General features: G+C 42.7%; 1 protein-coding gene across 1 annotated transcript in view; it reads right to left on the bottom strand.

The window, feature by feature from the left end:
- The window catches only part of LOC109888732 (cAMP-dependent protein kinase type II-beta regulatory subunit-like), a 35,710-nt gene extending 24,996 nt beyond the window's left edge, over positions 1 to 10,714 (bottom strand). The window contains exon 1 of the mRNA XM_020479904.2: positions 10,241 to 10,714. Within this exon, the coding sequence (XP_020335493.1) occupies positions 10,241 to 10,505 (265 nt within the window). The 5' untranslated portion in view covers positions 10,506 to 10,714. The remainder of the gene's footprint in view (positions 1 to 10,240) is intronic.
- Positions 10,715 to 18,660: the final 7,946 nt, after the last annotated feature.

Below are 18,660 nucleotides of genomic sequence, written 5' to 3'. Positions count from 1 at the left end.
GCCTCTCCTCTGGCGCCCCGAGCACCTGGGTCCCTCAGGCACCTCAGGCGGTGACGGTTGACAGGTTGTTGTTCCACCGCACGCTGTGCCCCTCCCCGCTTTCGTCCCTTAGCATGACACGATGGGACAGGAGAGGGACCCCACCGTCATTTGGGTGCAGGTGGGTGGTGACGGTCCGTCTGCCTTGGACCCAAGCCTTGAGGAGGCGTCATGAACCGTCTCAGGGTCTCCCGGTCCCTACGAACCTTGTTGGTCTGCCTCAGAACCTCTGGGCCAAACGTCAGCACTGGGGTGATGGGGAGAGTGGCAAATGTGCTCTGGAGAGCAGCTGGCAGACGGGATTGGGCCAGCCAGAGATGGTGCCGCGAGGTAACCACCTGTGCCATGGCCCATCCATTGGCGCGAACCACATCCCTCTGGATCAGGGAAAGCTGGTGAGACACTGTTAGAATTATTATGAATAAATGAATAAACAATATCCCCATTTTAAATAGAATTGTAACTAAGTAAACGTATACTTTGTTTTATTATATCTGATTAACAATATGAGTTCATAAGGTGGGATTGTGAGACACGGACAAGGAGTAATTAAAGTTAATGAACACCATTTCAACTAGGAAGAAACTAATGGGTTGTGGACTGTGAAAACAGATAATGTCGTTAACCTATGGTTGAACCTACAGAAACTTAGCTCTGAGGTTTTTAGATAAGACAGTGAGTGCATTCCTAGGTTTTCTGTTAATTAGAACTGTCAGCTCAGTGGTGATCGATAATATTGAGGGGTCAAAAGTTACCTGGGAGTGTGTTAGAATGAACTTTTCACCTCACTTTGTCCCGGTCGAGAGGAGGGGATTCTGTTAAAGCAATGAAATGACGTCATGATCTGTATATAAACTGTTGCTCGTGGTTAGGTGGGAGCGCGCTCCGAGAATAAATTCTGTTACCTATTATTAAAAAGACTGGTCTCCATCTATTTTATGCAAACAAGAATCTTACAAATTCTCATAAAATAGATTAAGGGTTTTCAATTAATGAAAGCACATTGGCATAATTAAATTACAGTAACAGACACCTCTATCGCTTCCCGGAGGAACTCCTCTGTGCCCTCCTGCAGCCAGGGCAAGAGAGTCTGCAGGTAGGCCTGCAGCAGCATGGCCACGCTGGTAAGGTGGCCAAGAGAGCAGAGGGACCCATATGTGGCTTTCAAGTCCGGATCAAAGACTCTGGAGGGCTTCAGTCGTGGGTTCCGCCCTATAATCTCCTGGTCCGGGAGGACCAGGGCAGCTATCATGGTGTCCATGGTCGGGTACTCCCGGAGGCCGAGTGACTCTGCGTCCGCAACATAACTCCATGGTCCAGTCTCTGTTGTGAGTCGGAAGCTCCCCCTGGCAGAGGCCCAACTCTCCTGCAAGGCCTCGCAGAACTTAGCAGTGATGGGGACAGATGGAGAGTCCTTACTGTCCACCAGTTTTGATGTCCAGTGCAGTGGCTACCCGAGTGAGTAGGCTCATAATAGCCTCTGATGGCCTGTCAGCAAGGTAGCCCCACTCACGGTGGTGAACAGTGCCAGCAGCGTCCCCCAGGAACAGCCTATCCCTGGCCAACAGGGAACAGCTGTTGTCGCCATTGAAGCTATCAACCTCCTGCCGCAGGGCATGCGCCCTCCGTTCAAGGTGGTCCCAGCGGCTGACTCCTGCCCCCGTCCAAACTGGCAGCAGATGAGCTCTGCCTGCGTTGGCTCGGGCCACGCTTCCTGGGAGGGGTACTGGGCCCAGGAGAAGGACTAACAGCTCGCTGGCGCACCACTCCTGAGGGGGGAAGCTCGTCCCCAGCCTGAGCCCGAGCCTTGCCGATCCACTCGCACATGGCCTCCAATTGCGCCAGACGATGGTGTTTTGAGAACACCACACAAAACATGCATCCAGTAGGGCGCTCCAACGCACTCTCCACGTGGCTCAAACCTAGGCAGTGCATACACAAGGTATGCAGATTCTCAGGGGGGATGCCACCATCACACCTGTCACAAAGGGAAGCCATAAGCTCAGCCAAGCTAACAAGGCCACGGAGCATGGGTCCGATGCCCTGGAAGAGCTTATGTCGTGACCTGCTTGGAGGAATAGGAACCTGGTGAAGGAAAAATTACCCAGTACCTCTGCAAAAAACGGGGAAGACCCGTGTGTGAAAAGGCCACTCAATGTTGTCTTGGTAAGCAACTCCAGTGTATATTTGGCTTTGTGTTTTAGGATAATGTCCTGCTGAAAGGTGAATTTGTCTCCCAGTGTCTGTTGGAAAGCATACTAAACCAGGTTTTCCTGTTACGTCCATCATTAGTGGTAGAATGACCGGACCAAGGCGCAGCGTGGTAAGCATACTGGTAAGCATCTTTCTTTATTTGGGATGAACACCAAAAAAAAAAAAAAGACAAAACGAACGTAAAGTTCTGCAGGCTATACAGCAACTAACAAAAACAAGATCCCACAAGCTAAATGTGGGAAAAAGGGCTGCCGAAGTATGATCCCCAATCAGAGACAACGAGACAGTGCCTCTGATTGGGAACAACACTCGGCCAAAAACAAAGAAACAGAAAACATAGAATGCCCACCCAAATCACACCCTGACCTAACCAAATAGAGAAATAAAAAGTCTCTCCAAGGATTTTGCCTGTGCTTTGCTCAATTCCGTTTATTTTTATCAACCAAAAAAACTCCTTAGTACTTGCCGATGACAAGCATAACCATAACATGATGCAGCCATCATCATGCTTGAAAATATGAAGAGTGGTACTCGGTGATGTGATGTGTTGGATTTTTCCCTTTGTATTCAGGAAATTATTTTCTTTGCCACATTTTTTGCAGTTTTACTATAGTGCCTTATTGCAAAGAGGACGCAAGTTTTGGAATATTTTTTAATTCTGTACAGGCTTCCTTCTTTTCACTCTGTCATTTAGGTTAGTATTGTGGAGTAACTACAATGTTGTTGAACCATCCTCAGCTTTCTCCTATTACAGCCACTCTGTAACTGTTTTAAAGTCACCATTGGCCTCATGGTGAAATTCCTGAGTGGTTTCCTTCCTCTCTGGCAACTGAGTTAGGACGCCTGTATCTGTAGTGACTGGGTGTATTGATACATCATGCAAAGTGTAATTAATAACCTCACCACGCTCACTGTCTTATCCGGTGTCCTGAGTGAATTTATGTATGCTCTCTCTAATTCTCTCTTTCTTTCTCTCTCTCGGAGGACCTGCGCCCTAGGACCATGCCTCAGGACTACCTGGCATGATGACTTCTTGCTGTCCCCACCTGGCCGTGCTGCTGCTCCAGTTTCAACTGTACTGCCTGCGGCTATGGAATCCTGACCTGTTCACCGGATGTGCTACCTGTCCAAACCTGCTGTTTTCAACTCTCTAGAGAGAGCAGGAGCGATGGAGATACTCTTAATGATCGGCTATGAAAAGCCAACTGACATTTACTCCTGAGGTGCTGACTTGGTGCACCCTCGACAACTACTGTGATTATTATTATTTGACCATGCTGGTCATTTATGAACATTTGAACATCTTGGCCATGTTCTGTTATAATCTCCACCCGGCACAGCCAGAAGAGGACTGGCCACCCCTCATAGCCTGGTTCCTCTCTAGGTTTCCTCCTAGGTTTTGGCCTTTCTAGGGAGTTTTTCCTAGCCACCGTGCTTCTACACCTGCATTGCTTACTGTTTGGGGTTTTAGGCTGGGTTTCTGTACAGCACTTTGATATATCAGCTGATGTAAGAAGGGCTATATAAATACATTTGATTTGATTCAATGTCTGCTTTTTTTACCCATCTACCAATACTTCTTTGCGAGGCATTGGAAAAACTCCCTGGTCTTTGTGGTTGAATCTGTGTTTGAAATAAACTGCTCGACGGCGGGTCCTTACATATAGTTGTATGTATGGGGTACAGAGATGAGGTAGTCATTCAAAAATCATGTTAAACACTATTATTGCACACAGAGTTTACTCCTGAACTTATTTAGGCTGGCCATAACAAAGGTGTTGAATACTTATTGACTCAAGACATTTCAGCTTTTCATTTGTAATTCATTTGTACACAATTCTAAAAACATAATTCCACTTTGACATTATGGGGTATAGTGTTTAGGCCAGTGACACCTTTCTCTGTCCAGTTTCAATTGAAATTGTCCAACATGAACTGCACTAGCTAGCTAACTAGCTTTTATTTCACCTTTATTTAACCAGGTAGGCCAGTTGAGAACAAGTTCTCATCTACAACTGCAACCTGGCCAAGATAAAGCAAAGCAGTGCGACAAAAACAACACAAAGTTACACATAAACAAATGTACAGTCAATAACATACAGTGGGGCAAAAAAGTATTTAGTCAGCTACCAATTGTGCAAGTTCTCCCACTTAAAAAGATGAGAGAGGCCTGTAATTTTCATCATAGGTACACTTCAACTATGAGAGACAAAATGAGAAACAAAATCCAGAAAATCACATTGTAGGATTTTTTATGAATTTATTTGCAAATGATGGTGGAAAATAAGTATTTGGTCAATAACAAAAGTTTTTCTCAATACTTTGTTATATACTGTTTGTTGGCAATGACAGAGGTCAAACGTTTTCTGTAAGTCTTCACAAGGTTTTCACACACTGTTGCTGGTATTTTGGCCCATTCCTCCATGCAGATCTCCTCTAGAGCAGTGATGTTTTGGGGCTGTTGCTAGGCAACACAGACTTTCAACTCCCTCCAAAGATTTTCTATGGGGTTGAGATCTGGAGACTGGCTAGGCCACTCCAGGACCTTGAAATGCTTCTTACGATGCCACTCCTTCATTGCCCGGGTGGTGTGTTTAGGATCATTGTCATGCTGAAAGACCCAGCCACGTTTCATCTTCAATGCCCTTGCTGATGGAAGGAGGTTTTCACTCAAAATCTCACAATACATGGCCCCATTCATTCTTACATTTACACGGATCAGTCGTCCTGGTCCCTTTGGAGAAAAAAGCATGATGTTTCTACCCCCATGCTTCACAGTAGGTATGGTGTTCTTTGGATGCAACTCAGCATTCATTGTCCTCAAAACACGACGAGTTGAGTTTTTACCAAAAAGTTATATTTTGGTTTCATCTGACCATATGATATTCTCCCAATCTTCTTCTGGATCATCCAAATGCTCTCTAGCAAACTTCAGACGGGCCTGGACATGTACTGTCTTAAGCAGGGGGACATGTCTGGAGTCCCTGGCGGCGTAGTGTGTTACTGATGGTAGACTTTGTTACTTTGGTCCCAGCTCTCTGCAGGTCATTCACTAGGTCCCCCCGTGTTGTTCTGGGATTTTTGCTCACCGTTCTTGTAATCATTTTGACCCCACGGGGTGAGATCTTGCGTGGAGCCCCAGATCGAGGGAGATTATCAGTGGTCTTGTATGTCTTCCATTTCCTAATAATTGCTCCCACAGTTGATTTCTTCAAACCAAGCTGCTTACCTTTTGCAGATACAGTCTTCCCAGCCTGGTGCAGGTCTATAATTTTGTTTCTGGTGTCCTTTGACAGCTCTTTGATCTTGGCCATAGTGGAGTTTGGAGTGTGACTGTTTGAGGTTGTGGACAGGTGTCTTTTATACTGATAACAAGTTCAAACAGGTGCCATTAATACAGGTAACGAGTGGAGGACAGAGGAGCCTCTTAAAGAAGAAGTTACAGGTCTGTGAGAGCCAGAAATCTTGCTTGTTTGTAGGTGACCAAATACTTTTTTTCCACCATAATTTGCTAATTAATTAATTAAAAATCCTACAATGTGATTTTCTGGATTTTCTTTCTCATTTTGTCTGTCATAGTTGAAGTGTACCTATGATGAAAATTACAGGCCTCTCTCATCATTTTACGTGGGAGAACTTGCACAATTGGTGGCTGACTAAATACTTTTTTCCCCACTGTAAAAGAAAAATAGAAAGATCTATGTACAGTGTGTGCAAATGTAGAAGAGTAGGGAGGTAAGCAATACATAGGCCATAGAGGAGAAAATAATTACAATTTAGCATTAATACTGGAGTTATAGATGTGCAGATGATGATGTGCAAGTAGAGATACTGTGGTTAAAAAGGGGGTATGTAATAATATGGGGATGAGGTAGTTGGGTGTGCTACTTACAGATTGGCTTTGTACAGGTACAGCGGCTCTGACAGCTGATGCTTAAAGTTAGAGAGGGAGATATAAGACTCCAGCTTCAGAGATTTTTGCATCTTGTTCCAGTCATTGGCAGCATAGAACTGGATGGAAAGGCGGCCAAAGTAAGTGTTGGCTTTGGGGATGACCAGTGCAATACACCTGCTGTAGCGCGTGCTACGGGTGTTGCTATGGTGAGCAGTGAGCTAAGGCGGGGTTTACCTAGCGAAGACTTATAGATGACCTGGAGCCAGTGGGTTTGGCGATGGATATGTAGTGAGGGCCAGCCAACGAGAGCATACAAGTCACAGTGGTGGGTAGTATATGGGGCTTTGGTGATAAAACGGATGGCACTGTGATAGACTACATCCAGTTTGCTGAGTAGAGTGTTAGGGGCTATTTTGTAAATGACATCGCCAAAGTCAAGGATCGGTAGGATAGTCAGTTTTACAAGGGTATATTTAGTGCCATGAGTGAAGGAGGCTTTGTTGCGAAATAGGAAAAGGGGTTGAATACTCTAGCCGATTCTAGATTTAATTTTGGATTGAAGATACTAATGTGAGTCTGGAAGGAGAGTTTACAGACTAACCAGACACCTAGGTATTTGTAGTTATTTGCAGGTGTCCAAATAGGCAACAGTTTAGGTAACTAGCTAATTTGTACATCCAGCATTTTGTCTATAGTGAAGCTGTTACAATTACCAAACATTTGGATGAACAAATAATTTTGCATCTGCACCAGAAATATATTCGTGTGACACAGGCTTAAGAGGTGCAGGAGCTCAAGCAGTAGAAGAATTAGCTGCCGGTACTCCGCTATGGTGGGGTCCTGCCCAAGCCAAGCACTGTATACTATTATATCATGATATGCCATTTAGCAGACACTTTTTTCCAAAGCCAGAATCAAACCCACTACCATGGCATTGCAAGAGCCATGCTCTACCAACTGAGCTACAGAGGACCAGCATATATCTACTGAATTAAGTAATGATCCACTGGGCTTGATCTATTCCATTCTATTCTTGTCTGTGTTTTATCTGCAATTGTTTAATCATAGGCCTCTGGCAGCAGCCCTCTGCCTATCCTCCTAGTAGCAGCCATTAAGACTTCTTTCTCAAGCACCATAACCACTGAGGCATGCAATGCTAACCTGTCACATACACTTGTGCTTTTTCCCCCAACTACTTTGCTTTCAGACCTACAGAGGTGTATGCCAACCCCATACTGCTGCGTACAGATGTAGGATTTTAATTGTATCACTTTTTTGATGATGGAAATGTTCCTGCAAAGCAGAAAATGCAAACTTGTAGTGTATTCAAGTATAAAAAGGTTTGTAATTTCCACTATAAAATGTCAGACTTGATTTGCCCTTAAGAAAAATGTATCAACCCCTCCACAAATTGCCTACTAATTCAAATCCACATAATAATTCCCATTTCCTGTTGCTGCAGGATTATTTTCCTACTGGCTCAATCTAAGATCCTACATCTGTATTGACTTTCAAAAAAGGCTGGTCATTTACACAACCGGTCAAAAGTTTTAGATCACCTACTTATTCAAGGATTTTTCTTTATTTTTACTATTTTATACATGGTAGAACAATAGTGAAGACATCAAAACTATTAAATAACACATATGGAATCATGTAGTAACCAAAAAAGTGTTAAACAAATCAAATATTGATCTGGTTGAAAAGCCAAGAGTGTGCAAAGCTGTCATCAAGGTAAAGGGTGGCTATTTGAAGAATCCCAAATATAAAATATATTTTGATTTGTTTAACACTTTTTTATATATATTTATATTTAGAGTTAATAAAGCCGTATACAAACATGTCTCTTTTTTATTTCTTGTGTAAGGCAGCTCCAAAATGCAGGTGTTTCAGCCTAGTTCAGTGCTTTCTGTGGTGGAAGGGCAGCCAGAGGAAAATACAGAGCGTAGGGGTTGGTAATCAAATCAAATTTATTTATATAGCCCTTCGTACATCAGCTGATATCTCAAAGTGCTGTACAGAAACCCAGCCTAAAACCCCAAACAGCAAGCAATGCAGGTGTAGAAGCATCTTCTCTAGTTGCGCAGTGATTGGCTCAGTGTTCTGTCACTCACTACAGGGAGAGCTCGAACTTTCAAGCCCCCTTGGGTGCTGCCATAGATTTACATTAGAAGTGCCCATCCAAGAAGGCTCAAGTTCATTGGTCACAGATAAAATGACGTCAAATCACGTTATATCTATCGTAGCTTTGATTTGACTGATCATGTAAACGTCATACTTTCACAATCTTAGCTAACAAGCTAGACAAGCAGTTATAATCATGAATCACATCAATAATCTACTGCAAAATCCCCTTTCAATCCTTGTCATATGAAGAGAAATTATAGATAAAACTTAGCGGTGCTCATCGGCCATTGGACATGAAGATTACACAACAAGTTGGAAATCGCAAATTCAACATTGAGTGGTTTGGAAGGAATCAGAGGCTAACTGCAAGCATTGCAAAGCAATCACTATTTTGCTTCCCCTGCCTGCTATTCGGTGGAGAGGGGGTGTGGTCCAAGTCTGGGTTTAAAGGTCTCTTTTCCAAGCTTAAAAAGGATAAACATTCACACGCAACACCATGGGGCAGAAAAGGTTGAATACATTGGCCATGCTGTCAATCCAGCATGACTTCTGCCGTGTTCAACAGGGAAATCTCAGACTTCAGTGAATTCAAGACACCTGGGAACTCTGAAATAATTTGCTCCGACTGGGAAAATACGTTTTGAACAGTCATCCAACTCGGAATTCCAAGTCGGGAACTCTGGCCTCTTTCTTGAGCTCTGACCTGAAGATCACTGACGTCATGATTCAGCCTTTTTTTCAGTTTCCAGTTGTCTTGAAAGCACCATAAATGTGTGTATGTTGTATAGTAAGCTGTTAGTAGCCCATGTGCCTCACCCTAATAATTTGGTCCATTTCCCCCTCATAACTTAGCCCTAATGTTCTGACTTTGTGGTGCACATGTAGCCTGTTTCAGAGAAATGTCATCATCGAATATTGTCTGCTTATATGCCCCCTTTATTTATCCTACAGTTCTGACTTGGTGTACAGGGAGAATACTGCAAGAACGACCCATGTTCTGAATTCTGTCACTGTACATTTCGAAAGTGCTGTAACAAATAGTTATTTTGACTCTGTCCGTCTTAGCTCGCTCATTAATGTCTTAATCGAAATTACGGATTGCTTCTTATCGGCTCATCGTTCCATTATGCCATAGTTTGTATGTCTCAATTGTCAGTAGAAACCACATTTATTTAAGCAAGTCAGCAATATCAGCTATGTTTTTAAAAAGGCAGTGAATTAGGCTGAATTAACGGTGTCGCTACCAGACAAGGCTCCTTTGATAGCCAGGTGTAGCAGTGGTAAGGACTTACTCTATGGTGCTGAAAAGAAAGCTCTTTATGTAGGCCTTAGCAGTTTGTGGGCACCGTTTGTCACCGTTATAGTGCACTTAATGGATTGTTTAGCATTGTGTTGTGTAGTGGCTTTGCTGGCATGTATCTACAAAAATATATATTTTTTGCCCCACCGAGATTTACATGCTAAAATCGCCACTACTAAGGTTTATGTGATTTTCATGAGGACTGTGTACTCTATTGTTGCTCTTAACTCCCTCTATAGTAACTTGGCCTATATGCATTGTGTAAGCCAAATGATGTCAAAAGAAATTCTCAGGAATCAGGAAACAGGATCAACTGTTGGCTAGAGATCAAATGCTACACAGTTGCACAGGATGTTCATTTCGTGTCAATCAGCCTCTATCACCATGTCCATATTTGGCGAAGGACAGCCCAGACAGAATCATCATGGCATGGTGTTGTTACAATGTGGAAAACAATTTGAAAGCTCATCACACATCACTGGCTACAGTGGCTACATTTTCTAAGAGGCAAACATGTTGCAATTGTAGAATTTAATTCCATCTCATATACAATTTATTATGTTCTATTCCATTCCGATATTCCACTGGCTGAATAATATAATAGAAATTGAATACAATTTAATAGAATGGAGCTCAACATGGTTATTGTTCATATATTAGCCTACCTGTGAATTCCTCGTCGTCACTCTCCTCCTCTCCATTTTCAGAATCAATCTGCATGGCTTCCTCAATGAAATTGACCGCTTTCCCACTGGGTCTCGTGGCCGAATTTTGGTCATTGCCAAACGCGGCTCCTCTAATTTCACTGTCCTTCAGTTGGGTGAAATACTGCAAAGCGAACTCGAGCAAATCTCCCGGCTGATTCCTCAGCACTTCCACGGTAAAGCTCTGCAACAGCTCCGTCAATCCTTCAGGAATTTCTATACTCATTCCTGATGTCAAATCTATGAGAAATACGAATAAAATATCTTTGCGTATATCTTTGTGCTTCCAACAAATGAAAGAATTCTGTTCAATTCTACTCAAAACAAAATACAGATTTCTTTTTACTGAGATATGCGCTTAATTGCCCGGGGAATGTTTTATAATCCCCATGCAATGCAGAGAGTCCTTTCAATGTGCTGAATGAAAATGGCTCTGATTTTTTTGGACTCAGCATCTTCTGCTGCTTCTGGCTACACATGTGACCAAAGAAACCATGGCAACCACCATCCCAGGGATTGCGTATGAGAGCGAGCTGCAGCAATGCAATGGATGGCAAAAACTGCAGTGGCATAATGTTGGAGGCCTAATCAACTCTGCAATTGAGGGCAAAAACTGCAGTGGCATACTATTGTAGGCCTAATCAGATGACAGCCGTTGCATCAATAAATAATACAGTCAAACTTTTTCATTATGTAAATCAAAAATTTTTACTTAATATGTGTGCAACAAAAGTTCAACATTCACCAATGCCTTGTGCACACCAGTTGCATCAAAGTCCATTTATTTCAATGGGATACAATCCGCACTGCTGCGACTCATCTGCTAGACATCTGCCAGACTAGGCTGCAGTGTGTGCAGTGTATTTTTCCAATGTGTAGGTTGTATTGCCGTGCGGCAGAGATCTGTATATAATGACTAGATGCTCATGTCTCCGCCCTAACAATGTGAGTCCTCCCAAAGGCGGGAAGGCAGGTGACAAGTTTAGGTCCAAAATTAACCCATAGGAACGCTTAGGGTTTATTATGGACAGGTTTTGGCGAGAGTGAAACCTCCCGCTTCACCTCTTCCTCTCTGCGTGGGGTCTTACATGCTAACCCATTATTGCAAAATAAATTTAAACATACATGTTATTCAATTATTGCACCCACACTGCTCGTGCGCGCCAACGAGCGTATGCATTGCCAAGTGCTAAAAGAGAAGTCAGTTCTATTTGTGACACTGCATAATCCCAATAGAATGCCGTGCAAGTCCTGCCTCTCCCATCTCCTCATTGGTTTATAGAAGCAGATACACACGTGCCATCTCCTCATTGGTTATACCCACGTGGGTGATTGAAAGATGAACTTCAGTCGGTTGGTCGTGGTAATACACCTATGAAAGTTAGATGCCAATCGCCATATGAAGTCCAAAGATGAAAAAGCCTGGAAGGAGGAGAGATGATTAGAAACGATTCGGTTGACTGGTTTATGTGTGGATTAATTGTCAGACAACTCAACGTTTATATCCCAGGACAAATTAGCTAGCAACTGCAAGTTAGCTAGCTAAATTACCATAACTGTTTAATGCTTTTCGACCTTTCCCCAAATTAATATAATTGGTTCAGAGTTTGTTTTGATATTTCAACCTGCACGTGATCACGTTTGGTGTGGGGGGACAAAATCAATTTGCGCACGATTTGGGTACGGTGTAACAAACTGAAGTAGATTAACCACCCAAGAAGGTTCTTACGTGTAACTTTCAGCTATGTGTTTCTGGGATAGCAACATGATTTTTTAAATGGGATTTATTGAATATATGCAAGGGAATGGTTTTGGAAGCATAAGGACCATATCTTTCATATCAGCGAGAAATCATTTTCACAAACAAAAGGTTAAATTGATACACACCTTGATAGGGTTATTGTTCCCACATGGCCATATCTCCATGTTACAGCGCTTGTTTATGGAAGACAGGTGGAAGACAAGAGGTGACCACCTGTGCTTTTTAGTGATCTAGCATGCTCAGAATACTGGTGTGTAAGTGTAACTCGGGAAGTGTAGTTTCATGGATGGTTTTCGAGAACTAGGGGAGTATCAGCTGCTAGTCAACTATGCCTGTTTAGAGAGTGTTCTGACAGTACTTTTGACATGACCGAGGCAAGTTTGACCTCTACTTGCCAAGATAGGAGCAAGCATCGCTAGGAAGGAGACCAACTACCACAAGTCCAGCTGAAAGGCTCACAATTTATTTATTTACTTAATAGTTGGCTGCTGATTACAAAATTGCACATGGTAAATGAAACTACCAACATTGGAAGCTGAAATGTACTAGCCCATAATGAGTTTGGTATAGCCTACACTACAGCATGAAGCAATAGTTTGCCCATGGTACATGAAACGATCAATGTTGGATGCTGAAATTGAATAGCATAATGACTTTGGTATACCGGTAGCCTGTAATAGAATAGGCTACAGCATGGATGAAACAATAGTTTGTCCATGGTACATGAAATGATCAACTTTGGAAGCTGAAATTAAGTTGTGGATGAAACAATAGTTTGCCTGATTATAATTTGAGGCAATGGTGAATAGATTAGGCCTACTGTTTTAGATTGAATTAATTTTATTTTTTATTTATTTTATTTTTGCAGATTCCTGTCAACTGGGTGTATGGTATAGTGCCCTTAAACTCAACTCTGGAACTCGAAGCCAGTTCCACTGCGTTTTTTTGGACACCAGGTAGGTGCAATTAATTATCAATTAGAACAGAAAACCAGCAGGCTCTAGACCTCGTAGGGTAGAGTGGAATACTCCTGGTATAGTCTATATACTGTATATAAACGTCACAGGTGTGACTCATTTGCATGTTTAACCTAACAAGCATTTATATTGGTTAATTGCCTTGCCATGTGACTTGAGCTGCATGTATTTAAACCCATCTTTGTGTTTCTTTGGCGGCTGCCCACAGGAAGTGAATGCAGTCTGGAGGCATGGTGGAACCCAGGTTTTACCTGAGCATGTGATGGCTTCTTTTGGTAAAAGCACATGGCTAATGGAGTTTGTTTGAGCTGAAGCGAGATCGCATCCTGGGCCCCTTTTTGTTGGTGTGGTTATGTATTTTAACTAGCATGGTTTTAAGAGTAAAGAGTAAGATATAGTGCATGTTGAAAAGATTTCAGACCCCTTGAATATTTCCACATATTATTCTAAAATTGCTTAAATTGTTTCCCCCCCTCATCAATCTACACACAATACCCCACAATGACAAAGCAAAAACAGGTTTTTAGAAATGTTTGCAAATGTATAAAAAAAACTGTCACATCTACATAATTATTCAGACCCTTTACTCAGTACTTTTGTTGAAGAACCTTTGGCAGCGATTACAGCCTTGAGTCTTCTTGGGTCTGACGCTACAATCTTGGCACACCTGTATTTTGGGAGTTTCTCCCATTTTCTTCTCTGTAGATTCTCTCAAGCTCTGTCAGGTTGGATGGGGAGCGTCGCTGCACAGCTATTTTCAGGTCTCTCCAGAGATGTTCGATCGGGTTCAAGTCTGGGCTCTGGCTGGGCCACTCAAGGACATTCAGAGATTTGTCCCAAAGCCTCTCCTGCATTTTTTTGACTGTGTGCGCTTAAGGTTGTTGTCCTGTTGGAAGGTGAACCTCCACCCCAGTCTTAGGCCCTGAGTGCTCTGGAGAAGGTTTTCATAAAGGATCTCTCTGTACTTCTGCTCTGTTCAACTTTACCTCGATCCTGACTGGTCTCCCAGTCCCTGATGCTGAAAAACATCCCCACAGCATGATGCTGCCACCACCATGCTTCACCAAAGGGATGGTGCCCGGTTTCCTCCAGATGTGAAGCTTGGCATTCGGGCCAAATAGTTCAATCTTGGTTTCATCAGACCAGAGTATCGTGTTTCTCATGGTCTGAGAGTCCTTTAGGTGCCTTTTGGCAAACTCCAAGTGGGCTGTCATTTGCATTTACTGAGGAGTGGCTTCCGAACTGGTCACTCTACCATAAAGTCCTGATTGGTAGAGTGCTCTAAAGATGGTTGTCCATCTGGAAGGTTCTCCCATCTCTACAGAGGAACTCTGGAGATCTTTCAGAGTGACCTTCCGGTTCTTGGTCACCTCCCTGACCAAGGCCCTTCTCCCCCGATTGCTCAGTTTGGCTGGACGGCCAGTCTAGCAAATGTCTTAGTTTTTCCAAACTTCTTCCATTAGGCCACTGTGTTCTTGGGGACCTTCAATGCTGCCCTTCCCCAGATTTGTGCCTCGACATAAGTCTCAGAGCTCTGCAGATAATTCCTTCAACCTCATGGCTTGGTTTTTGCTCTGACGTGCACGATCAACTGTGGGACCTTATATAGACAGGTGTGTGCCTTTACAAATCATGTCAGACCAATTGAATTTACCACAGGTGGACTCAAATCATGTTGTAGAAACATCTCAAAGATGATCAATTTCGAGTCTCATAGCAAAGGGCCTGAATCGTTATGTCAAGGTATTTCTGTTTTTTATTTTTGATGAACTTGCCAACATTTCTAAAAACCCGTTTTCGCATTGTTATTGTGGGGAATTGTGCAGTCGCAAAAACTGGCTCTGAGGACTGCCACAGGAAAGGAAGACCCAGAGTTACCTATGCCACAGAGGATAAGTTCATTAGAGTTACCAGCCTCAGAAATTGCAGCCCAAATAATTGCTTCAAATAGTTCTATTAACAGACACATCTCACCATCAACTGTTCAGAGGAAACTGTGTGAATCAAGCCTTCAATGTCGAATTGCTGCAAAGAAACCACTGCTAAAGGACACCAATAAAAAGAAAAGACTTGCTTGGGCCAAGAAACACGAGCAATGGACATTAGACCGGTGGAAATTTGTCCTTTGGTCTGATGAGTCAAATTTTTACATTTTTGGTTTCAACCGCCGTGTCTTTGTGAGACGCAGAGTAGATGAACGGAGGATCTCCGCATGTGTAGTTCCAACCGTGAAGCATGGAGGAGGTATGATGGTGTGGGGGTCCTTTGCTGGTGACACAGTCAGTGATTTATTTAGAATTCAAGGCATACTTACCCAGCATGACTAACCACAGCATTCTGCAGCGATACGCCATCCCATCTGGTTTGCGCTATTAGTGGGACTATCATTTGTTATTCAACAGGACAATGACCAAACACACCTCCAGGCTGTGTAAGGGCTATTTGACCAAGGAGAGTGATGGAGTCCATCAGATGGTTTGGGATGAGTTGGACATCAGATTGAAGGAAAAGCAGCCAACAAGTGCTCAACATATGTGGGAACTCCTTCAAGGCTGTTGGAAAGCATTCCATGTGAAGCTGGTTGAGAGAATGCCAAGCGTGTGCAAAATCTGTCAAGGCAAAGGGGGGCTACTTTGAAAAATACTTTTTGGGTTATTACATGATTCCTTGTGTTATTTCAGTTTTGATGTCTTGACACCATTATTCTACAATATAGAAAATAGTACAAATAAAGAAAAACCCAGAGTAATGAGTAAGTGTGTCCAAACTTTTGACTGGTACTGTATACAGTTTAAGTTGGAAGTTTACATACACCTAAGCCAAAGTCATTTAAACTCAGTTTTTCACAATTCCTGACATTTAATCCTCATAAAAATTCCCTGTCTTAGGTCAGTTAGGATCACCACTTTATTTTAAGAATGTGAAATGTCAGAATAATAGTAGAGAGAATGACTTATTTCAGGTTTAATTTCATTCATCCCATTCCCAGTGGGTCAGAAGTTTACATACACTCAATTAGTATTTGGTTGCAATTGCCTTTAAATTGTTTAACTTGGGTCAAACATTTCAGGTAGCCTTCCACAAGCTTCCCACAATAAGTTGGGTGAATTTTGGCCCATTCCTCCTGACAGAGCTGGTATGACTGAGTCAAGTTTGTAGGCCTCCTTGCTCGCACATGCTTTTCAGTTCGGCCCACAAATGTTCTAATGGATTGAGGTCAGGGCTTTGTGATGGCCACTCCAATACCTTGACTTTGTTGTCCTTAAGCCATTTTGCCTCAATTTTGGAAGTATGCTTGGGGTCATTGTCCATTTGGACTACTCATTTTAACCCAGCTTTAACTTCTTGAGATGTCATCTATTTTGTGAAGTGCACCAGTCCCTCCTGCAGCAAAGCACCCCTACAACGTGATGCTGCCACCCCCGGACTTCACAGTTTGGATGGTGTTCTTCGGCTTGCAAGCATACCCCTTTTTTCTCCAATGATGGTCATTATGGCCAAACAGTTCTATTTTTGTTTCATCAGGCCAGAGGACATTTCTCCAAAAAGAACGATATTTGTCTCCATGTGCAGTTGCTAACCGTGGTCTGGCTTTTTTATGGAGGTTTTGGAGCAGTGGCTTCTTCCTTGCTGAGCAACCTTTCAGGTTATGTCGATATAGAACTAGTTTTTACTGTGGATATAGATACTTTTGTACCCGTTTCCTCCAGCATCTTCACAAGGTCCTTTGCTGTTGTTCTGGGATTGATTTGCACTTTTCGCACCAAAGTTCATTCATCTCTAGGAGATACAGCGTGTCTCCTTTCTGAGCGGTATGATGGCTGCGTGGTCCCATGGTGTTTATACTTGCGTACTATTGTTTGTACAGATGAACGTGGTACCTTCAGGTGTTTGGAAATTGCTCCCAAGGATGAACCAGACTTGTAGAGGTCTACAATTTTTTTCTGAGGTCTTGACTGATTTCTTTTGATTTTCCCATGATGTCAAGCAAAGAGGCACTGAGTTTGAAGGTAGGCCTTGAAATACATCTACAGGTACACCTCCAATTGACTCAAATTATGTCAGTTAGCCTATCAGAAGCTTCTAAAGCCATGACATCATTTTCTGGAATTTTCCAAGCTGTTTAAAGGCACAGTCAACTTAGTGTTTGTAAACTTCTGACCCACTGGAATTGTGATACAGTGAATTATAAGCGAAATAATCTGTCTGTAAACAATTGTTGGAAAAATTACTGTGTCATGCACAAAGTAGATGTCCTAACCGATGTGCCGAAACTCAAGTTTGTTAACAAGACATTTGTGGAGTGGTTGAGAAATTCGTTTTAATGACTCCAACCTAAGTGTATGTAAACTTACGACTTCAACTGTATATACCAGGGGTGCAACTTTGGTTTTAGAAGTTGGGGGACAATTATTCAGAGTAAATTTTTTATCCTGTTGGAAAAACACTCCAAACAGCCTACCTGACCGCTTGGAGATGCACGTATGGTCCGAAATCACAATTTAATTTCCATCCCTGCCTATACCCAATTAAATCAACACAATCCTGAGTCTCTCCAACACAGAAAAATAGCAGGCAAATCAGAAAAAATGACCCCATCACAGGCGTTGGGAGTCTGGGGGTTTCCGAAATACGATTGGTAGGCTACCTGAGAATAGTGACGCACATTATCTAAAATGACAGGTCTCATTGTTGTTTAAAACATACCTTATATGCCTCAAACCTTATTGTATGCCATTCTTTACCTGAAGGTGCTTTAATAGCTATGTGGATAGAGTTTGTAGATGTGGTTTGAATTCATATTGTTGTTAAATGAAGACCAAGGTGCAGCGTGGTAGGCATACATTTTCTTTCATTTTTAAATGTTCCACCAAAAAAAATAAACAACTAAACAAACGTAAAGCTAGGAGTGCAACACATGCAACACAAAAAGACAAAATCCCACAACAGAAGGTGGGAAAAAGGGCTGCCTAAGTATGATCCCCAATCAGAGACAACAATAGACAGCTGCCTTTGATTGGGAACCATACTCAGCCAACAAAGAAATATAAACATAGATTTCCCACCCTAGTCACACCCTGACCTACCACCCTGACCTATCAGGGCATGACATAATTTAAAGATACAATGTTGCTACATGATGACAAAGTTGGATACATAGTTGGGAATATTTCAAGGGATGTAAATTATACTGAACAACATTTTCAAAGATTTTACTGAGTTACAGTTAATGTCAAATCAATCTATTGAAAAACATTAGGCCCTATTCTATGGATTTCACTGGAACATGCTGCTGTATGTGTCGATCCAGATCATCCCAAACATGCTCAATGGGTGACATGTCTGGTGAATATGCAGGCCATGGAAGAACTGGGACATTTTCAGCTTCCAGGAATTGTGTACAGATCCTTGCGACACGGGGTCTTGCCATTATCATGCTGAAACATGTGGTGATGGCGGCGGATGAATGGCACGACAATGGGCCTCAGGATCTCGTCACGGTATCTCTGTGCATTCAAATTGCCATCGATAAAATGCAATTATGTTTGTTGTCCGTAAGTTATGCCTGTCCATACTATAACCCCACCACCACCATGGGGCACTCTGTTCACAACGTTGACATCAGCAAACCGCTCGCCACA

This window comes from Oncorhynchus kisutch, linkage group LG4 (assembly GCF_002021735.2).
Source record: "Oncorhynchus kisutch isolate 150728-3 linkage group LG4, Okis_V2, whole genome shotgun sequence".
NCBI classification, from domain to species: Eukaryota; Metazoa; Chordata; class Actinopteri; order Salmoniformes; family Salmonidae; genus Oncorhynchus; species Oncorhynchus kisutch.
This window is presented reverse-complemented; position numbering and strand designations above follow the sequence as displayed.